We start from the raw sequence: 23,721 nt of genomic DNA, 5'->3' as shown, positions 1-23,721 counted from the left end.
CACTTTAACTCAGGAAGGGCCCGTTAATTAGCGGATTAGTTGGATCAGGTGTGTTGGGAGCACAGCAAAAATGTGCAGGGCAGGGGGTCCTCAAGGACCAGGGCAGGGAACCACTGATCTATAGAAGACGTACACTCACCAGCCACTTTATTAGGTACAGTTGAGTTGCTTGTTAACACAAATAGCTAATCAGCCAATCACACGGCCGCAACTCACTGCATTTAGGCATGTAGAGGTGGTCAAGACGACTTGCTGAAGTGCAGACCGAGCATCAGAACGGGGAAGAAAGGGGATTTAAGGGGCTTTGATCGTGGCGTGGTTGTTGGTGCCAGACGGGCTGGTCTGAGTATTTCAGAAACTGCTGATCTGCTGGGATTTTCACACACAACCATCTCTAGGGTTTACAGAGAACGGTCCGAAAAAGAGGAAATATCCAGTGAGCGACAGTTGTGTGGACGAAAATGCCTTGTTGATGTGAGAGGTCAGAGGAGAATGGGTAGACTGGTTCCAGATGATAGAAAGACAACTTACAAAATTTGGTATTTATTGTAAGTTAAATGCTGAATGGATATTTTTAAAGTTGGAAACAAATTCCAGTCATATTTATTTAACTAGCAAATCACTGCTGTCAGAAGAAAACCTAATATCTCCACTTTTGTCGTTTTTTCAGTTGTTGACATAATTTGAAAATATCTGTTGTCCTTTACATTTTGTGTAAATTTCATCATGAATGGACCAAAATAATTGACCCAAAATGACTTGGAAAAACGTCTGGTTCCATTGACTTACATTAAAAGTAAAGTGGGTTTTTTCCTTCTCCTGTAAAGTTACCGTTTTGGACATACGAGGTTTTGTTCCAACAACAGCGATATGTAAGTTGATGTAACAAGTACATTTACAGAATTTCTATTGGTCCGTTCACTGTGAAATCTGAACTCTATGTTGAACTCTAAGCTGTTGTTTTACCTGCAACAACTAGATAAGAAAACATTCATGAAATACTGGAAAATACTGAATGGCAGTTATTATACGTTGGGTGGTAAGTGGGGTCTTAATAGCTCTATTTAGCCGAATGCCAGGATTTCTGTTGAGAGCACTTCTATGTGTTATGTTACATAGTTTAATTAATTATTTATCATTGTTCCTCTGTAATCGTCCCTCTATCTCCCCGTACAGGTGGGACTGTTCAGGAAATCGGGGGTTAAATCACGGATCCAGGCACTCCGGCAGATGAACGAGTCGTGCGGGACAGACGGGTGTGGGGTCAGTTACGAAGGCCAGTCGGCCTATGACGTAGCGGACATGCTTAAGCAGTACTTCAGAGACCTGCCGGAGCCTCTGTTCACCAGCAAGCTCACTGATACATTCCTGCAGATTTATCAATGTAAGTGAACACACACACACACAAACACACACACACACACACGCTCATATATAAATCAATCAGGCATAACATCATGACCACCTCCTCATTTCTACGCTCACTGTCCATCTTATCAGCTCCACTTACTGTATAGTTCCCCTCTGTAGTTCTACAGTTACAGACTGTAGTCCATCTGTTTCTCTGATACTCTGTTACCCTGTTCTTCAGTGGTCAGGACCCCCATGGACCCTCACAGAGCAGGTACTGTTTGAGTGGTGGGTCATTCTCAGCACTGCAGTAACACTGACGTGGTGGTGGTGTGTTGGTGTGTGTTGCGCTGGTCTGAGTGGATCAGACACAGCAGTGCGGCTGGAGTGTTTAAACCTCTCAGTGTCGGTGCTGGACTGAGAAAAGTCCACCAACCAAAAATATCCAGCCAACAGCGTCCTGTGGGCGGCGTCCTGTGGGCGGCGTCCTGTGACCACTAATGAAGGACAAGAGGATGACCAACACAAGCTATGCAGCAGCAGATGAGCTGTCGTCTCTGACTTTACATCTACAAGGTGGACTGATGAAGTAAGAGTGTCTAATAGAGTGGACAGTGAGTGGACACTGTTTAAAAACTCCAGCAGCACTGCTGTGTCTGATCCACTCAGACCAGTGAAGCACACACTAACACACCACCACCACATCAGTGTCACTGCAGTGCTGAGAATGACCCACCACCCAAACAGTACCTGCTTTGTGAGGGTCCACGGGGTCCTGACCACTGAAGAACAGGGTAAAAGGGGGCTAACAAAGTATCAGAGAAAGTGAAACAGCTACAGGTAGGCCAAGGTAGTGTTAGGAGTCTTGCCCAAGGACTCTACGTAGTGTAGGGTGCTTACCCAGGCATTGTTGAGATTAGGGCTACTCTACTCACTTCTGGCCACGTGTGTCTGGCACCTAAAACACTAGACGTTTCATAAGTGGCACTGACATTCACACACCCACATACCGAAGGTTGTAGACGTCAGTAAATGCCCTTGGTATGAACAGTTGTGCAAGAGCGCCAAAGCAAAACAAGCAAACGTATGAGAGGAAATAGCTGTTGGATGACACGTTGGCAGCCACGAATTACTGTTCTACTCACAAATAACCAAGTGTGTGAGCTCACCACGCATACCAGGGTGTCTCCACTGCGCAGCGGCACTTATACATTAGCCGCTTAGTCACTAGTGGTTAGATGTTTGTGCATTTCTTCCATGTTCATTCATCACTTCAAGCGGCGTGTGGTACATAGAGGAGAAATGCAAGAGCGAACACAGGTTCCTATTGAAGTTCGATGTTTTGTACTGAACGGTGGGATCATCCTGTGAGTTTTAAAGGTCACATCATTCAGAAATGACCAAACGTCCGAGGATGACAACATGGAAAGCAGCTTTTTAACAACAAGGCTCTTCTGTCCACCTCAAAGATCTTTGTTTTTTTCCCCAAGTGGGGTTCGGGTTCTACCAGAGCTGGCCAACTTTGTGCACATTCCAATATACCAAAAAAACATGGCAAACTCTAGAGGGCGCACTCGAGCCTTCAGTGAATAGAGCTAAACATGTTTCTTTAAAACAAATTGTGTCAACGTGTACTAGTATCTTTCTGTTCTTCTTCAGTATGTAGGTTTGTGCAAGCAGCTAAATATGCTAATATGCTACGTATGGTTTTAGTCGTTGACTCAGGAAAGTAGATGAGTGTATTACATTAAAGTCAACTAAACCTTTCAAATATCTACTTTTCCACAGAGAATAGGTTTGGGATACTAGCACACTAGCAGCTGGCCAGCGCTGAGCAGCTAGCATTACTGTTTCCGGGAGCTAACTGGTGCTAAGCAGCTCATGGACTGGACAGTATTTCATCAATGTCATCAATATAATCAAAGCACTGTTACAAAGTCCTGTAACTGGGGTTGGGAATTGTATGGCAGGATTCCAGCTATTCCATTGCTGTGAAGCTCCATAGAGCTCCGTTCATTTGGACTCTCTTGAGAGCGCTAAGTATTCTCAGCCCGTGACAAATCAACACTCCCTGACTAGAAATTCTCTGGTGGTGCTAAAGTCGAGATTTATGGGGAAAACAACCCTCTGAAAACCTCCTTTCTCCGAATCGGGGGTGTGTATGTATAGCCGACCTTGACGACTGGGGAGGTCTCCGCATTCCTCTTACACAAGGGGGCTTTATGTGTTTGCGTGCACTTGTGGTGGTACGTCTTTCATAACAGGCGTCGCATTATTCTTACATAACTGACATTTAGCATTCGCTAGCGTTCACCCTCTTCATAGTTCTTGAGGGCTCCCTTAGGCATGATACCCAGAATGCCATGGGGGGGAACAAGGACCCTTCCAAAATAAGCCTGGACACTGGAGACTATTCACAGAAACAGACCCCAAACATACTGATATGACTCCCTGCCCAGTGCCCAGTCAGGAATGGGCATGGAAAGCATGGCAGTTTTGCAGCACTGACAATCAAAACAACACAGAATTTCCCACCAGCTAGGAGGCTAAATTGTGCTTCTGTAGTTTTGCACTGGAGCTAAAAAGCTAATATTGCTAACAAACAATGACTGCTTGTACCTGTATGAGGTACTGCTATCCATGTTTATAGACAGCAGTGCGTCAGAAACCACATAAGTGAGTCTATTTGGGAGAACAACTCAACACCAGTGCAGTTAGCATCATGCTAAGTGGGGGCATATAAGCTTCCATGACTCATTTGCTACAGTTCAAAACTAAAGAAGTAAACTTCAAACACCAAACTTGTTTTAGGAGACTGGCTACATCAGATATTAGACGTTAGGTAAAGGGGTACATTTCGTTTTTTTCCAGTCTCCTATGGTTGACCAAACTTAGCCTGGTGGGGTCAGCCGTGGTCTTAACATGAGAAATGCGTGTTTGGGGACCACTTAAACTCTCGGTGCTGGATTTACAGCAAAATGTACTGCTAACATTTACGGCATTTGGCAGACGCTCTTATCCAGAGCGACTTACAGTTGGATCAGTTTACACAGGCAGGTGAAGGTGGTGTTAGGAGTCATGCCCAAGGACTCTTATTGGTGTAGTGTAGGGTGTTTACCCAGGTGAGGGACTAAATCCCAGTCTACAGCGTAGAAGGCAGAGGTGTTACCCACTACACTAACAAGAGTTTGCCCTCTCTAAAACCTATCCCCAAATTCTTCTAGTCCAAGGTCATGTTTTATCATCTTAAATACAGTTTATACCATGAGCAAAACAAGCTAACTAGTGAATCACTATTGTTAGCCAATAAAGTTAATACCGCCAAAGCACCAAAATGCTTTGTTTGAAGGCATTAATCCAGGAGAACAGGGATTTCTTAGCTTATTCCCCAACAGAATGTGGTCAAAGATCAGTTTTCCAAGCCTGGCCAGCTGTTTATACCAGTGTTTACTACACAAAAATCGATGGTCTTTACTGCATGTGGCGTGTTTGGGCTGGTGGTACAGCGTAGTGGGTAACATCTCTGCCTTCCACATTGTAGACTGGGGATCAATCACTGCCTGGGCAAACACCCTACACTATACCAAAAAGAGTCCTTGGGCAAGACTCCTAACACCACCTTCGCCTACCTGTATTTAAAAAAAAAAAGATCAAATTGTAAGTCGCTCTGGATAAGAGCATCTGCCAAATGCTGTGAATGACCCACCGCTGTGAGATTTGTTTGGTTCAGGAATTGCACACTGTTTGTTTCCACCAAAATGTGTGATGTTCTGGTTGCGGGATCACGTCTGACGCCACAATACCAGCCAAAGCTATTAAAAGAATGCTTAATATAAATAGTGATTTAATGCTCAATACAAATAGCGATTATAGTTTGATATATGATGTCTTTTTTTCACTTTCTGTCTTTCAGACATGCCTGAAGACCAGCGTCTGCAGGCAGTTCGTGCTGCGGTGTTGTTATTACCTGATGAAAACCGCGAGACGCTGCAGACTCTGCTGTGCTTCCTCAATGACGTCACCGTGAATGTGAAAGAGAACCAGATGACCTGTAGGAACCTGGCAGTGTGCCTGGCTCCCTCACTCTTTCACCTCAACACAGCCAAGAGAGACGATTCCTCGCCCAGGTGTGTGGTGATGAATGCATGTTGATGGTTTTATGAATCTGCACCTCAACCTGCTCCAGATCAAACCTCTTTAACCCTTACAAATCCAGAGTTAACGCTGTTTTGCTGTGCTATCGAATGGCTATGTCACGGATTACGTTTACATTTGGTTTGAGTTCAACTCTGCTCTTCTCACTTCTGGTGAGACGTACTCGGAATAAAATATCTCCTTTTCTACTCACAGGTATGAGTGTGGCATGGATTGAAAGTGTACTGTGGCTTCTGAGTGTTTAAACCTGCGTCATCGTACAGACGTGTGAGGTAAAGCCGTATATGTCTGTGTTTCAGAGTAATGAGCAGGAAGAATGCGCTGGGTAAGCCTGACCAAAGAGACCTGAACGAAAACTTGGCAGCGACAGGCGGCTTGGAACACATGATTCAGGAGTGCAGGACGCTGTTCCAGGTACCTAAAACCCACAGACGGACACATGCGCCATAAACTCTTAACACTATACCTTGTGCCATAACCGAGGCACGGATATTATACCTGTACAGAAACCTGCTGGTGATATTACGTCCATTAGAGAACATGCTCAGAGGACAGCGTCAGGTTTCAGACAACAGAAAACATGACTTTGGGTCTCGGGATTGCGCCTAACACCTCAGACATCAGGCAAAACGGCCTCAGACACAAAAGGCGTCAGGTCAGGCATCAGGAGACACTGCCTCAGAAAGACATCAGGCCAAATTGCTTCAACAGCTTCTCACAAGGATGCATCAGGCAAAGTGGCCTCAGACTAAAAGGCATTAGGTGAAACTGCCTCTGGCAAAATGGCATCAGGCAAAACTTCCTCAGACAAAAAGGCACCAGGCAAGACTACCTCAGACCAAAAGATGTCAGGCAAACGGCGACTAAAGGCATCAGATGAAAGTGCCTCTACTAAGGCATCAGGTGAAACTACCTCTGACAAAGACATTAGGTGAAACTGCCTTTGACAAAGACATCAAGTGAAACTGCCTCTAACAAAGGCATTAGGTGAAACTGCCTCTGACAAAGGCATCAGGTAAAACTGCCTCAGACACACAGGCATCAGACAAAGCTGCCTCTGACGAAGGCATCAGGTGAAACTGCCTCTGACAAATGCATCATTATTGAAGGACAGAACAGCAAAACCAAGTATTGGACAAATAATTCCAGTCTTCCTCGAGTAGAGGTAGTACATCTGTTTTTATGAGCAGGTAAACATTTACTGTCCGGAGGAGAAGCTTTGTAAGGGTAATATCTCAGGACTTTTGCGTTGTACTATACGTACCCACCCTTTCCACAAAGCACAGCGAACCTTTTTGCTATCCACACACTGTCTGAATGTTACTATGAAGAGCCACAGTCACTGTAGGCCAAAGCAAACCAACAAAGGCATTTCCAAAATGTTCTTAGGGGCTTCAGATGTCTAAAACCAAGTCCGTCTGGCCTGTAGTCCTTTATTCTTATGTAATGGATACACATTCGTACACACCCACGCACAGAAAACCAATTGGTTCCCCCTGCTTTAACATTTAGTCTTCAGTGGCATAAACCCACCGTAGCCAGGCAGGAATATTTTATCCACGGTTACATAAGGTCGCAACCTCGTCTGAGGATACAGCAGAGACCTCGGGAAGCCTGGTCTTGCGCACACACACACACACACACTCACAGTTACTTCAACATACCTCTCCTGCCTTTAGAATGTAAGTGCTTCATTGGATAAGCGCAAAATAATGAAAGTCAGCAGAAGTCAAAAAACATCTTAAATCAAATTTGGGAGCTGACTCAAATCAAGGCTGACAACGCACCATTATGCTTTAATACAAGGACACACGCATGTATTTGTTTTTATATGCTGTCAGGATGTGGGGTCTATTATATCTGTCGTATATATCCGGATGTACGTACAAGTAATAACAACATGCCTCCTATGTGCCGTTTTTAAGTTTAGATTAGCTCCGTTTTTTGATTTTCCTACAATTAGGACATTTTCGTCCAGAAAACACATAAAAACAAACACATAAATACACTGATTAGACTTAGTATATGCCTCCTTTTCCTCTTTAGGCTCTAATGAACTCCTTCATTGGGTTAAGCTGAGCCACTCCAGGTCCACACTGGGAAAATAATTTCATATTTTCCGGCGATTTCCGTGGCAAAGGGCTAATTATAGCCGGCCAGCAGCTCCAAAATAAATTACTGCATGATAGCATCTTTAATCTGACCCCTGCACCGGTCATTAGGGGACGTAGGAGGGCCGATGTTTTTGCTGAGCGGAGATAATGGATTTATCTGCATTAATGCGCGAGAAGGAGAATGGTGGGGAAACAGGAGTGAACAGGAAAAGGCTCCAAAGAATGACAGGACACACACACACACATGCGCACACACACAAACACACCAGCGCACGCAACGAGGAAATGAACAGGATACACACACACACACTCGCACACTCGCACTTCCACACAAACAGGATGAGCTCCAGCTGCCCTTTACTGAACCTCTGCCACTTAGTTTAGAGCTGATTAGGACTTTATCGTTTCTTTCTATAGCTGTAACAGGCTCCGCCCACAAAGACGTTTGCAAAAATTCCTAACCTGAGACATTATAAAGGACTGGTCACTGGTTAAAGAACAGGTCAGCTTGCTGGTTAAACACTCCAGACCCGTGTCTTCATTCCAGACCTGTTTGCCTTGGGAGATCCTACCAGGAGCATATTGCTCCTGACGACTTAGCTTAAGATCCCAAGACCACATAAGCCCTTCTGCCACGACAAGGCCCCAATTCAGGAAGGGCACTGGTTAAAATCTAAATAGGAACGATCGTAACGTAGAACGTTTGTGCAGAAAGTCCTGCCCTTCAAGAAAAGAACCAGTCAGCTTGCTGGAATATAAAGCTTGCAGAATATAAAGACACCAACTGTGCATTATCTCTGAGATCCAGTCATAATAGTGAGTTTTATCATGCTAATTCATTAACCAGACTATTATAGCACTAGTCACACAGTCAATTCAAACTATAATTATTATTAATAATAATATCTTTATCTCTCTTTCTCTGCCAGGTACCGGAGGAGATGTCCTGTTGCAGGAACTCATATGTAGACCAGGCCCTGAGTCCAGTGCGGATGGACGAGCTGCTGGATAGCTACAGAAGCTTAATTAAGGAGAGCATGGAGACGCTGCTCAAAGAAGCCAAGGACAGGTTCCGAGGATACGACAGCTGCGGCACTCCTGAACTGGCCTGCAGAAAGGTACACCAATAAGTTGGTTTCTTATTTGTGGTTCTTTCTTAACCCTTAGAACTCACCGATAACAAAGGCACGTGATGCCACAGCCATCCGTAATCAGGTGTCCAGGAGAATATAACTGCCCTCACTCTTTCTGGGTGGGTAGGATGGTCCTCCCTCTCCCCTACCACTCAGCATGATGCTAGCCATGGTGGACATCTGTTAGCTGATGCATCAAGATTAGCAGTTAGTGTTCTCCTCCAAGCGTGTTGAGCTGTCCAGTGACGTTGCATTAGCGTTCTAGGCTGTACTGAATCTGTTGGTGGTGGTGTTCCTCACAGGTTAATGATGGCCGGACTCTGCGGCAGTGGAAGGTGTGCGTGGAGGTGGCGGCGCCACCGGAAGATGTCCTGCAGCGGATCCTCCGCGAGCAGGGCCGCTGGGATGAGGACCTGTTAGAGAGCAGGGTGGTGGAGACGCTGGACAGTTCCTCTGAGGTTTACCAGTACGTCCGAAACAACATGGCTCCACACCCACCCACAGACTACGTGGTGCTCAGGTGAGACAAACAGCCAGTAAAGTGGTCTTACTAGCCATCGTGTGCCTGATGTGACGCTCTTCCGATGTCTAGTTCCTATCACCAACACTGCGAACAAGATTTCTACAATTGTATAGTCCTAACAGTTGTCTAGCGCAATCATTCCAGCTATAGAGCCATCTAGTGGTGGCTAGTGATAATGCAACATAGATTTAATGAAATAATTAATATGCACATACACACACTGGGGTCATGACAGTTGTCTGGTACAATTAGTACAGCTACACTGCCATCTAGTGGTGGCTAAAGGTAACATTCAGCCATGTGTTAAAGTATGAGTGTCCACACATTCGCTACAAAGAAGAGACGTCTGCAAATTTTAATACACAACGACTGTTTATTTGCTGAACTTAACATGTTGGGAACAATTTTAAATGTGTAAAATTTATGGCACATTTGCTTTTATGTTTAAAGCTACAAATAAATAGACAAGATGCCAACAGAGTGTTCTCTGTTGAGGTTGTTTTAGCGTTCTTTCAATTAGAAAACGGGATTTGACTGGAGGTGTTCAAACTTTGGTCTTTAGCCATTCATGTCTAATGTTTTATATTAAATCACACTGGCAGCTAAAACAGGCAAGCAAGTATTTTGGATTATACATCTTTTCAATTCCAGAAATATTTGACATTGAAGACATACTTTGCCATGGCCTTCTTCACAGACTTTGTTTGAGTTGATGAATCTGAATGGGGGGAATCGGGTGGTTCTGATTACAGCTACAACATGCTTTCGTTGCAGTCAGCAGTACCTCTAAGCTGTAAGGGTTGTGTCTGTTGCAGGTCGTGGGTGACGGACCTTTCTAAAGGTGCGTGTGCGCTGGTGGGTGTGTCAGTGGATCACGAGGCTGCAGCGGTGCTGGGCGTGCGTGCCAATCTGCTAACATCCCGCTACTACATCGAACCCTGTGGGACCAATAAGAGCCGCCTCACATACCTCTCCAGAGCAGACTGCAGGTAATACCCAATGAAAAAAATCATAATACAATAAATATGCGCTCATTCGGAACTTGATGCCTGCAACATGTTCCAAAAAAGTTGGGACAGGAGCATGTTTAAAACTGTTTTTGGCGACTGAAAACAGAGAGCAGATTCACAACAGTACGGGGTCTTTATTGTCATAGCTCACAATTAACTTGTTTTCAAGAGTAAAATGGTCTGGACTACACGTGTCACTCTGATTATGGAGTCATGCTGTTATAATGCAGGCAGGATGTGGCTTGGAGTTGCTATGTTAAAATCAGCCTGAAAACCTCTGAAAAAGACAGCATTCAAAAGGCAGCACATGTTGCTCCAAAAGGTGTTCAGTGTTAATGGTGCCATTACAGATGTGCAGGTTAGTCACTAACACACCTAGCATACCATGACAGACTTTGGATTTTGAACTGTATACTGGTAACAATCTGGATGGACCTTTTCTTCTTCAGCCCAGAGAACACAACGTCCATTATTTCCATTAATGACCTGAATGGTTGACTCATCGGACCACTATACACATACTCAGACAAGGTTGAGCCCAGAGAAGTAGGCAGCGTTTCTAGTTGTTGTTGACAATCGCCATCGTGTCTTGCAGTTGGGGATACAGAGATGAGTAATGTTTATTGAGTGGTTTGTCGAAGCTTGTCAAAGTATCCTAATCCTTGAGCCCATCACAGAAGTAGGCTGGTTTTAATGGTGTTGCCTTTATTTGCATTTCATATGCTGTTCTGATGTTTTGGAATCGAGATTTGAATAGACACAAAATGATACTTATTTCTTGCTCTTTCTCTTTCCTCCAGGGGCCGCTGCCCAGAGTGGTACAACAAGCTGTATGGCCACCTGTGCGTCTCTGAACTGGTGCGAATACGAGACTCTTTCACATGCCCACTGGACAAATGAGCATGCACACTTGGAACGTCATGTTATTCCTTTTGGAGGACTCTAATGTGAGAAGGGAGAGGAAGATGATGAAGATAAAGCAGACAGCGACTGCACGCTGATTCAGCAAAAGCTAGTAAAGGACACGCCTGCTAATATGGCATCATTATCAATGTTGTCATGGACCAGTGACCTTACTTACAATGGTTTCACAGAGAGGGACTTGAACTTGGGGGTGCTACTGCTTCTGAGAAGCAAGAAGATATGAGTGAGTGAGAGTGGGTGTGTGTGTGTGTGTGTGTGTGTGAGTAAGAAATAGAGAGAGAGAGATACGGTGGGGTCCAGAAGTCTAAAATCACTAGTCTTAATACTCCTATTTTGCAATCTTCTGAAAGTTATTACAAATAATAATACCATCAAAATATATACTATTAGAATATCAATAGAATACTAAAATGAATTTCAGAATTTCTTGGTATTTCTTGGTTTGTACTGCTTTTACTCTAGCTGGCATTCCCACTGCATGGCATTACCTCTGTGCCCAAGACTGCGCTTGAGAGTCTGAACACATGCTTCAATGGAAATTAAAATAAAAGCTGAACTTTCTGTGTAAATGCCTTAACGTTATCGATGTCACAAAATTGCTTAAATTTGTATAATGATCAACAAATCTTGAATATCCTTTCTTAATTAACTTATCTTAAGTCCCCAGCCCGTGGCCTAGTCAAGTTCCACTATTGCAGTGAAAAGTGTCCCGACTTGGGGCCTCATCAAATTCTAGTACCCCGATGAAAGGTGTCCCGGCTCACAGCCCAGTCAGACTCAGCTACTGCACTGAAATATGTCTTAGCTTGTGGCCTAGTAAATTTACACTACTGCAGTGAAAAGTGTTCCGTCTTACAGTCTTGTCAAATTCCAGTGTCCTGGCTCAAGGCCCAGTCAGACTCCCCTAAAATTTGTCCCGGTTCACGGCCTAGTCAAATTTCGCTGTCATGGAGAAAAGTGTTCCGGCTCAGGGCCCAGTCAAACTCCTGTACGATGGCGAACAGTGTCCTGGTTCATAGCCTAGCCAGACTTCATTAACACAGCAAATATCAACCGGGCTTGTGGCCAGGTTAAACTCCACTACAGAGGACAATAACTGTCCCGATTAATGGCCCAGTCAAATTTTCCTACTGCAGTGAAGAGTGCCCTTGCTAGTGGGCTACCCAGGCAAGTCGGGAAAATTTGGGACAACAATAGAAAAACAAGCAAACTCAGGAAGATTTTATATAAGATTTATATATTTTATATAAGCAAACTCGTGCTTTCTGAAATTCATGTAAAAGTTTCAAAAGTTGTAAAAGAATGCAAAAGATGGCATTTTTACTGGTCTCAGACCTTTTGGACCCCACTGTATGTGTGTGTGTGTGTGTGTGTGTGTATGTGTGTGTTTATTTATTTATATATATATATATATATATATATATATATATATATACACACACACACACACGCATACATACAAGTTGTCTGGATATCGTGGACAAATGTGATGTATTCCATGCACTGGCACCCTACTGCTAAATAGTATGTACGCATATACCAATGTGTTTGTGTGAGAGAAAGAGTGAGCCTGTTGAGTTTGAATGTGTGTATTGTTATTAGCCAGTTATGTCTGTGTCTGCATGGGTATTTACAGCTCTTTCACCATATCTGCTCACGAACGGATGGAAGGACGGATGAATAAGTGTATGGCGGTTTCTACATAAATGCACAGAAGAAAGAAACAGGTGTGAGAAATGGAAGGCGGTGGCTGGAACACCTTGAGCGAGGAATACGAACGGGAAAAGAAGGAGGATTAGTGTTTGTAGGCCACAAGCAAAAAGTAGGCTTACAGCAGTTGCCTAGAACGGAGACCAACGTAGTTATGGACCAAAGCGTGGCCGAAAGGACACATACGCTGAGCTTTCAGATGGTCCTGACCACATCTCTTTGACAATACACTACGTGGAGAGGAGGAATAAATGACAGAGGAACTAAGAGGGAACAGGTTAAAGTCTGAGAGAAAACAGAAAGGGCCCTTTTTGCTGTCCTAATGTAACCGACGGGAGAAGATGTTCGAGTTCAAAGGAATATTTAGCTATATAAGTTTTCACTCTTACCCCAGAAGTAGTCGATCAGCCGAGGTAGGTTAGGTGTTTTGCATAATGCTAATGTAGCTAAAAAGTGAACCATAAAGCTAAAAATAGTGGCCACGATCAACCGGACATTTGGATTTGGATCGAGATTGAGATTTTCTGGTTTAATGATGGGAAAACCCACCTTTCGGATGATGCATCTAGAAGGTGGGAGGACCTTTCGGGAACGCTAACTGGCCTAATTGAGAAGAATAGCTAATAGTACTGTTAGGGAGCTGAATATCATGTCTGCTGGATAAAGTCGTTAAAAGGACAAGCCTGTCAAGCTGACAAGGCTGAGAAATCCGATGTTGCACTGCATAAGACAGCGAATTCGTGCTAATTGGTGTCGTATTAGCCTCCATTACTTGTTTGCTCTTTGGCATCATAGCTGCAGTGCAAAACCACGGAAACTTCAGACACAAATTCTGGGGTAAGAGAAGAAGATTGTTTGCTAATGTATTCCTTCATGGGATGGAAACTGGTTTGTGTTTCCCTGTTTGACAGTGTTAACCAGAAATGAAGTAAAACTCTTAAAACGATAACTTCCAAAACGCTTTCCTTCATGCTCATACACTGACCTCAGAGTAAGAGCGCTGACGCCGTTCAAAGCTGATCCCGAATCGGCGCTCCTGCTTCCGGATGCTTTCCAAACGCAGCGTACTTCGCATTAAAAAATAAATAAATAAATAATGTCCAGCTAACATAGTCCTGTGCTGTAAACGCGTGTGTGTACATTAAGATAACGCATGACAATGAAAGTTAATTTAAAGCTTTGTGTATTTAAAGCACAGATATATTGTTCCTTTTTTATGTATCTTATTTTATTGTAAATGTTACCCCTTTTAAGTTACAGAAATGAAAAGAATGTTTTATCTTTTTTATTATTAATATTATTTCTGTACAGATTAATCACAAAGTGCACTATTAAATGTATTAAGAATAAATAAATACATAAACGCATTCAGATCTTTTTGTTATTATTTATTTCTATTCCATTTCAGTGCAGCTTAAATTTTGTGGTGAGGACATTCATGCTGCAAATTTCTTGTCCTGCCACGAATCTCTAGACTATTGCAGTGCTTTCCAACTCGGTCATTAGGGCCCACCAAATGGCCTACACCTCAGCTCCAACCAAACTCACGACACATCGAAATGAAGTACAGGAGTACAGTGAACTCATGGTCATACACGTGGAACCAGTTTGAGATGACTTGAGATGACCATATCACATGGTCAGCAACAATACACTGGTAGTGACGTTACACTGTACACTGTGAGGTTTTGCTGGTATCTAACTGTCTAGTGTTAGTGAGCCAACAGGTCTAGTGGATTCATCAGACCAGGTGACATTCTCCAAACCTTCATCTGTCCAGTGAGGGTAAGCCTCTGCTCACTGTAGCCCCAGATTCCTTCTCAGCTGTCATGAATAGAACCCAATGTGGTCTTCTGCTGTTGTAGCCCATCCACCTCAAAGTTCGACATGTTCAGAGATGATCACTACTGTTGTAAAGAGTGGATATTTGAGCTACTGCAGTCTTCTCATCAGCTTGAAGAAGTCCTTTTCCATTGACTTGTCTCATAAACAAGGCACTTCAGCCCACAGAACCATCACTCCGTAAACTCTGGAGACTGCTGAGCATCACAATCCCAGAAGATCATCAGTATGAAATACCCAAACCACTTAGTCTGGCCCCAAAAACCATGTCTTGGTTGAAGCCATTTTCCCCTATTCTGATGCTTGATGAGAACATGAACTGAAGCTCTTGACCAATGTTTGCATGACTTGATGCACTGTGCTGCTGCCATACGATTGGCTGGACCACTGCCCTCATTATTTCATATACTTCTACTAGTGGTTCTCAAACTGGTCCTCAGGCCCCCCCAGACAGTCCAAATGTTTGCTCTATCCTTAGAGAGTTGAACTGAATGTCAAGAGTTGAGTTGGAGTGAAAATGTGGACCATCAAAGAGGCCCTGAGGATGGGGTTGAGAACTGCCACCCTAGAAGTTCAAAGAAAAACTCATTTGAATTCTTTTTTCTATTCAATGCATCATTTTGGTTGATGTGTTTCCAGAGGAAAGAGGTTTTCTAAAAAAAGATGTCAATCTGATTAACTATGACTGAGTCATATCTAAAATCATGGTTGGCCTTTCTGAAAGTTCATGAGAAAAAAACCCTTGGATTTTCTCACTTTTATTAAAATATCAACTCAGATATAAAAACATAGAAGGGTTAACTATTTTGTGTCAGTCTCTCCTCACCCTAGGTCACTTTATTTTTTATAGATATTTTAAAGATGCTTTCTCATTTATTTCAAGAATATCGCATATTTAGGATGTTTTGTTCCACTGCAAAATGTACCAGAACCTTTGGCACCAGAAAACCGGATGAGTGCTTTTTCAATTTCACTTCAAACAGTCCGGCATCTTAAACGATTAAGCACGCTGCCACTGGGAGAAGGAAAAATATTAATAAACTATTTATCTTACCTTTGAAGCCTTGATGAGTGAAAGTTGGAACCAGCTGGAGGTCGGGAATGACATCATGGTCGACTGTCCACTCCATATCCATCAGGCACATGTTCATGTGCTCTGACTCGGTTGGCAAAGTTGGCAGAACCCATTGAGAACACTGGCTGAATCTCAAATAGCTCCTTATAGCTCCCTAGAATCCATTATTTTGTGTCCTACACAATGCACTACTTGGGGAGTAGGGAGTCATTTGAGATTCAGCCACTGGCTGCCTATCTTTGCACTGGCTCTCAATCAAAGCTGTGAGAAGTCTGGAGGGCTGATTCATTAGAATAAGGGAGGACATCAAAACGAAAGCAGATTGAGTGAATAAGCCCCAGCTGCCAAACAAGCACTGTCCACAAGTCCGTCACGTACGCATAATCTTCCAAGGAAGGACTTCCGAAATAATGTTCAATTCACCCTAATTTATGCAGGAGTGAGCCAATCGATGGGAAGTGCTCAGAAAACTCATGAACAGCTTTGCAGTCATCATCGTAACTGTGTTACACAGGAATTTTGAAAAATGGGTGGTAATCCTTTTTCATCAAAACAACAAGACTGTGTTCAATTATTTATTTATGTTTTATTCTGTTTCCTGCATCTCGGCTTTATCTGAACGCAGTTTGTTGAAATATCTGCCTGTAAACATTTGCTCTGACTTTTTACTAAGAAAAACTTATTCTACATTTTTCTTGTATTTTGTATTTTTTTCTGAGGTCAACTTATGATGTTTATGCTCATTTATCTAGTCTGAATTTACCATAGCAACCACCTTGCAACACACCAACAATTACCCCAGAATACCACCACTTGGCAACAAACTAGCAATCACATGAAACACCACTGCAACCCCACCATGCAACCATCTGAGAGAGTAAACGCTTCGAAGCAACCGTCTAGCAACACTTTAGCAACCACCTAGCAACATATACACAATTTCTAAAACTACCATAGCAACCATTTAGAAAAATCATGTAATCACATGGGATATCACAGCAACCCCCTGGGATATCATAGCAACCACTTGGCAACATTCTAGCAACCACCTGAGATACCAGAGCAACTACATAATAACACCTTAGCAACCACATGGAATACCATAGCAATTGATTAGCAACACTATCAACCACTTGGGATATCATAGTAACCACCTAGCAACATTACAGCAACCACATTGAATACCTAGCAAGACCCAAACAATCACTGCAACCATAGAGTAAAACCCTAACAACCACATGGAATACCATAACAACCAGCTGAGATACCTTCGTAACCATCTAACAACACCTTAGCAACCATTTGGGATACCATAGCAACCTTCTGGGAAGCAGTGATATTCCACTATTGCATAAGAAATGTTCACACTTTTGTGGAAAGGAGCAGAAACGGCTGAGTTGAATGGCTTTTAGGGTTGTTTCAGATTCAAAGCAGACTGATTTGTTAACTTTGGTGTGTTTCAACACAAAAAAGTAATATAAATGCATCAGTCTAACTTGCCCCCATTAACTCATTAACTGGATTTTGTACTGAAAACTTGCTGTTAAGCTACAAAAACTCTCCCGCTTCCTGTCTGTGGGTGGAAGTTGCTCTTATCTGCTGATCTATATGCATCTCTAATGTAGCAGGACACTGGTCACCTATTGCCTTGGTGATTAAGGCTACTTCCTAAAGTCCTGTAAAAAGGTCAGCTGCTAATCTGATCAGCAGGCAAGGGCTGCTGCTTCCTCACAAGCACATGAGGACAAATCTGTCCACTAGAGGGAGCTCTGTTTCTGTAGATGATATGGAAGTTCTTTGAGTTCTATGATTTCAGTGCATAGTTAAAGTGTTCGGATATAAGTTTGGACGTCTCAGCTGTTTCCATGTTGTTAAAGGGAATTCCACTGATTGATTCCACAAAAATTCTCTATAATTCAGTGGTTAAGATATATCGTTCAGAGTGATTTGATGTGAAATAACTCATTTGTAGCGATCAACACAGATTTTCAACGCAGATTTTCTGTACAGTGGTGGTGATAGGAACCGAAGATCACCACATGTACAACACAAAAATGGACAATTTATTTACTTTCCAAAACCACCAGTATATCTATGTGTGTCTTCTGAGCTTTATAAGGAATAGCGGTAATGGTCAAATGGTGGGAAATCTGAACTAACAAGTTTTCTTTGGGTAATATTTTGCCTCTCAACACCCTGCATATATCCCTCCACCATGAATGGGTATTAAAAATACAGTGAACGGTAGAACAGAGCATTTTACATCAAACCACTCTGAATTACAAACCATTATTAAGGACATTAAATATGCAGAAAAAATTGGGGGTATTGCCTTAAACATATTGGGAAAAAATAAACAAGAGCCACACAGTAACACCCTGGCAACCAGCTGGGGAACCATAGCAACACTTAAGCTACTATTTGGAATACCATAGAAACAACCTATCAAAACCCTGGCAAATGCCTAGGATAGCATATCAACCACCTAGCAAGACCTCAGGAACCACCTGAAGTACCTTAGTAACCTCATAGTAACACTTCATCAGCCATTTGGAATACCATAGCAACTGATTAGCAACACCCAAGCAACCACCCGGGATACCATAACAACCACATAGCAATGCTCTAGGAAACACCTGAGATACCATTGCAACTATCGAGCAACACCTTATAACCACTTGGAACACCATAGCAACCTTCTGGGAAGTACTTATGCTGCAGTCACTCTGCATTTCCTTTCAAAAATCCAACACACTAGCAACCACCTGGGATACCATAGCAATCACTAAGCAACACTTTAGCAACTACTTGGAATACTTTCACAGAAGCAGTTGAAAGTGTGATAGTCAAAAGTCTCCCAGTTGCCTCTGAAAACGATGAATCTACCCTTTCCCTGCCTGAGGAAGAAGCTCAAGATGAGGTTGCGAGTAAAGGTTCCACACCAAAAGCTGAACCTAACGGGGAAATCCCATTCGTGCAGGGAAACACCACATACACACTAGTGAACACACACACCAGAGGGCAGTGAGCACACTTACCCAGAGCGGTGGGCAGCCCTATCCATGGCCCTCAGGGAGCATTTGAGGGTTCGGTGCCTTGCTCAAGGGCACTTCAATCATGGATTGTTGGCTGAGAGAATCGAACCGGCAAATTTACGGACAACAAGGGTGGTTCCCTAAGCTCCAGCCCATGAACCCCTCAAAATCCCATCCGTGCAGTGAAACACCACATACACACTAGTGAACACACACACTAGGGGGCAGGGAGCACACTTACCCAGAGCAGCAGGCAACCCTGACCATGGCCCTCAGGGAGCTTTTGGGGGTTCAGTACTTTGTTCAAGGGCACTTCAGTCACATACTGTCATATCAGGGGATCAACCCAGCGACCTTTGGGTCACAAGGCGGGTTGGTTAACCTCCAGTCCATGACTGCCTCCTTATAGTTATGAAGTAACATTTTGAGTTTAAAAAAGGGAAACAGGTGTTAATCAAGTAAACGACATATAGCAACTAAAGATGTTTTACTGCAATAATGATCAAATGTGTTGTCCTAAAGCTACACTCTCTCACCACCAGAGGGGGCGCTGAAGAGACAGCAGTGATTTTACATTGTTCTGAGCATCGTCTTCTCACTTATACACAAATACAAGCAGAACAACAACCAAAGTCAGGCTGATTTTATTGAATAATAAAGATGTGGCAAAATTTTCTTCAAAACTGACACAGAGAAAACAAACAAATGGAAATAATTCTGCGTGTCAACGAGAGACTGTGCTCATAACAGAAACACACAAAAGTTGAGCTAAAGCATTTCGTATAATTGATTACATTTATAAAGGGACAAAGAAACGAAAAAGCTTCTGTCACACGATCGCCACACATTCATATTGTAGAAATGGTGCTTACACACCTTGACAACTCTGTTCTCATCCTGAGGGACTGTTTCAAAGACATATTACACAATTTCTGAGATTGCAAAGCTCCAAAAGGTGCTGTGTTCTTCTTCTGGTATTTTCTAGGCTAAAAGAAAAGCAGATTGTCTCTTTTCCCCACTGCACACTCCCTAAATCTGTCACTATGAACCTAATTCCTGTTCTGCTCCTCCTCCTCCTGCTCCAGGTCCGTGAGCAGCTCCTCTCCAGCTCCTCTGTCTACATTCTGCTTCTCCTCAGCTCTGGACTGCAGGGAGACCATCTCTATGTTCTCATGAACTGTAGCTGCTGCTGCCCCCTGCTGACCTGTAAACCAGGGTACCACAATAATGACCAGAATACTTTGCCTGTATATATATATATATATATTATTTATTTATTTATTTATTTATTTATTTTAGTGATGGATCCATCAGGGAGAACCGAGTGGCTCTGAAATCACTTTTTACACACAAGCAAAGTTTCAGTTTCAGATTTATTTACAACTTAGTTCCAAGTTTAAGTTGAATAAAAACTGGCTTTAAACTCAGGATCACAGATGAGCTCCTTTACTATGTTGATCTGTAGGCCTCTGTTCATAAACATAAACCAGCCCAAACTCATTTACTATAAAATGAAATGGTGTTTGTAGAAATTCAGAAAAAAGCCGCGTCAGTCTCGACTGCATATGTGGACATATTTCTATATTGTGCTCTATTTACACAAAGTTAGGTTAGTTCATCATTTATGTTGAACAGACTCTCCCAAAGTTTTACGCTGCTGCGCTGACGTTGAACCGCGTGCTGCACTGGGTCGGTATGACCAACAGGTCAAAACCAGCTCTGAACAAAGTGACCGCTGGGCCCTGATTGGTGCTCTGGCTTTGCGCTTCTTTCGTTTTGACATGTTACGTTTTTATACACACAGAAACCAAAAGGAACCACAGATTTCTCAAAATGTAGGAGGAAAAAGTCGGATATTAGACTCTGAAATGTAGTGGAGTGAAAGGAAAAAGTCCCCAGAACGGAGAAACTTCAGTACAGATACACCAAAAATACTAAAGTGCAGAAACCAATTACATTTACTCAGTTACTGTCCACCACTGTCTGCATTATATATATACTTACTCCTGAAGATTACTGGACAAAAGTAATAATTCAAAAATATTAATTAGTGTTAACTCACGTGTGTTTCTAATGAACAAATGACTCCACTTCTTGAAGGTCAGGAAGATAGACAAGCAGGTTATCAGCATCAGAATTGGCACCAACAGCATTCTGGTGACGAAGGCAGGCAGTGGAGAATCTAAAACATGGATAAACATTAGTCAAATAAGCTCAATAGGATGATATGTTTATTTTTTGGCAATATGTTGTCTCCAAATCAGAGAAAGAGTGCTGTGTGTTTATAATCCCATTTCCAAAAAAGTTGTGAGGTTGTCCAAAATTTAACTAAAAATAGAATGCAAAAATATGCAAATTATGATAAGTTGAGTGGTCTTTACACCGTGTCCATGATTTCTAAAAAGAATTTCAAATCTTGATTCGTCGGACCACAGGACACTTTTCCACTTCCCCTCAGTCCATTTTAAATGAGCTCCGGCCCAGAGAAGGTGGCAGTGTTTCTGGATCCTGTTTATGTTTGGTTTCTTCTTTATGTTTTGGAGTTCTAACTTGCATTTGTGGACGCAGCAATGAACTATTTTCACAGACAGTCATTGTTAGAAGTGTATTTGAGCAGATGCAGTGATTTCCACTACAGAATCATGTCTGTTTTTAATGCAGTGCTGCCTGAGAGCCCAAACATGATGGGCAGCCAATACTGTTTGTTGGCCTTCTCCTGAATCTGTTAATGTGATTATGTTCTGTAGATGATGAAAAGCAAATGTTCTTTGCCATTGTACATTGAAAAATGTTATTCTTGAATTATTGCTCTATTTGATGTCCAGACTTTCACAACTCTAATGGGTCGCTGGTGCTTATGGGTCTATGGCTTTAATGGACACATGGAATTTTACCAGATTATGAATTATTTACCAGTTTATTACCAGATCATTGCTTATCTGCTATAAGGACTTTTGGAGGAAAAATACTTTAAATGTCTTAAAAAGACAAAAACTATTTCTGTGATGTGGTGAACCCCTCCTCATCTTTATTTCTGAAAGACTGTGCCTCTCTTGGATGCTCTTTTTATACACCATCATGTTACTGACCTGTTGCCAATCAACCACCAGGTGTTTTTATTAGTATTACACAACTTTACTAGCCTTTTGTTGCCCCGTCCCAGCTTTTTTGGAACATGTTGTTGGCATCAAATTCAAAATTCAAATTCAAAAATAAAATTTCATAGTTTCAACATTGGATATGTTGTTTTTGTACTATTTGCAATGAAATATGGGGTTTAAATGATCTGCACATTAATGCATTTTGTTTTTTGGAAATGGGGTTGTAAGAATCCAAATATCTACAAACTGTTTTTAAGTCTGCAACAGGAAAAACAACCTTTTGCACTAAAAAGCATGAAACCTGACATAAATCCATTAATTTTAAAAAGCAAGTTACCTGTGACAGTGAGGGACAGAGGCTCACTCGCAGAGGAGAAATTATAGATGAAAGGACCAGGAGACCAATCATCATTACCCTCAACTTTAAACTTTTCATTCTGAAAGGTCACTTGGTTCTCATAGACACAGCTGTAGTTCCCCTGGTGGGAATCATCTGCAGCAGGAAAGAGGAAGGAGGCTGAGTGATTGACAGCTGTCTGGGTGTGGCTTCTGTTGTTCTGGGGCAGTTTGAGGTGGAAGGAGCCTCCTGGGTACTGTGGATGAGTGAAGCAGGTGATGGTGAAGCTGTGGCCCTGGAACACCTCTGGACCCTGGCGACCCCTGGACACTCTTGTGGGAGATGAGAAAGAGATCCTGGGCTGCACCAGCAGGCCTGTAAATATTTAAAAAATGTGGGGAAAAAAGATTTTTGAGATTCCAATCACACTTTTGCCCAGAGATCTGGAGCGATATATAATTTTCATGCATACCTGAACAGATCACTCCAGCAGCGAACCCAACTGAGGAACCACAGTGTATTGAACATTTTCTCAGTTCAAACTCAGAACCTTCACAATCAGCCACAGAATTCAATTCAGTCCCATTTCTCTTAGACTCTCTCTGTGTAGCTGCAACAGCAGAGCCACAGTCCAGCTGCCTGCACACCACAGCAGCCTCTCTCATGGACCATCTATCTGCTTCCACTTTCTTCCATTCCCTGCTAAAAAGCATCACTGTCCCAGCACAGTGACTGCTTTCATCCACCAGACTCACATAGTGAGGCCCTGTGGAGAAACAAAAGATATCATTGCACTAGACTGCAACACTTCAGTCCCATATTTCCCCCGGCTCTGTTGTGGAAAAAGTTCGGTGAAATCTGTAATAAACATGTTGTGTGTCTTCTACCTGAACAGGTGAGTTCCACAGCTTTGTCGTGTGTGTAGGTGTGCTCCTCTGAGTCTGACACGCTACAAGCGAGGAGACGGTCCTCTGTGGCATTACATTGAAACTTTTTGGTTCCAAATGGAAGTTTCCCTCCTCCAAAGAGCGCCCCCTGTAGAGTTAGCGGAGTCCCACAGTCCAGCTCCCTACAGACCACCTCTGCATCCTTCCAGTCAAAATCAGCCTCACATACTGTGGTCCAGGACTGATGGGACTTCACCTCCAGTCTCCCAGAGCAGAGTCCAGGACCATCTACAAGCCTCACAGAGTCTGAGAACACATATATAAATATATATGGACTGGAACGATATTGTGTTGTAAAATATCACTCTGAACTTTATAGACTAAAATTTATTCAGAATTAAACTTAGTTGAATTGTCTGCAGTGCTGTCGCCCATAACACTGGAGTTGGACATTTTTAAAGGAACTATATTAATTGCAGTAAAAGACAAGCTTTAAAACCATAGGAGTATCAAAAGGTATTTTTC

At 42.7% G+C, this 23,721-nt stretch overlaps 2 protein-coding genes across 4 annotated transcripts in view; one reads left to right on the top strand and one right to left on the bottom strand.

Moving 5' to 3' along the window:
- The window catches only part of dlc1 (DLC1 Rho GTPase activating protein), a 178,613-nt gene extending 166,208 nt beyond the window's left edge, over positions 1-12,405 (top strand). For all 3 annotated transcript variants that reach the window (XM_017720802.2, XM_017720803.2, XM_017720804.2), the window contains 7 exons: positions 1,177-1,384; positions 5,264-5,477; positions 5,805-5,919; positions 8,549-8,737; positions 9,055-9,272; positions 10,091-10,264; positions 11,086-12,405. In XM_017720802.2, the coding sequence (XP_017576291.1) occupies positions 1,177-1,384; positions 5,264-5,477; positions 5,805-5,919; positions 8,549-8,737; positions 9,055-9,272; positions 10,091-10,264; positions 11,086-11,185 (1,218 nt within the window). In that variant the 3' untranslated portion in view covers positions 11,186-12,405. The remainder of the gene's footprint in view (positions 1-1,176; positions 1,385-5,263; positions 5,478-5,804; positions 5,920-8,548; positions 8,738-9,054; positions 9,273-10,090; positions 10,265-11,085) is intronic.
- Positions 12,406-19,718: 7,313 nt separating this feature from the next.
- LOC108441331 (scavenger receptor cysteine-rich type 1 protein M130-like) overlaps positions 19,719-23,721 on the bottom strand; it is a 33,227-nt gene continuing 29,224 nt past the window's right edge. Inside the window, exons 15-19 of the mRNA XM_037533117.1 lie at positions 23,197-23,502; positions 22,782-23,075; positions 22,310-22,684; positions 20,934-21,053; positions 19,719-20,075 (exon numbers count right to left, since the gene is read on the bottom strand). Coding sequence (XP_037389014.1) covers positions 19,921-20,075; positions 20,934-21,053; positions 22,310-22,684; positions 22,782-23,075; positions 23,197-23,502 — 1,250 coding nt within the window. The 3' untranslated portion in view covers positions 19,719-19,920. The remainder of the gene's footprint in view (positions 20,076-20,933; positions 21,054-22,309; positions 22,685-22,781; positions 23,076-23,196; positions 23,503-23,721) is intronic.

The sequence above is a fragment of the Pygocentrus nattereri genome, chromosome 22 (genome assembly GCF_015220715.1).
Source record: "Pygocentrus nattereri isolate fPygNat1 chromosome 22, fPygNat1.pri, whole genome shotgun sequence".
NCBI classification, from domain to species: domain Eukaryota; kingdom Metazoa; phylum Chordata; class Actinopteri; order Characiformes; family Serrasalmidae; genus Pygocentrus; species Pygocentrus nattereri.
This window is presented reverse-complemented; position numbering and strand designations above follow the sequence as displayed.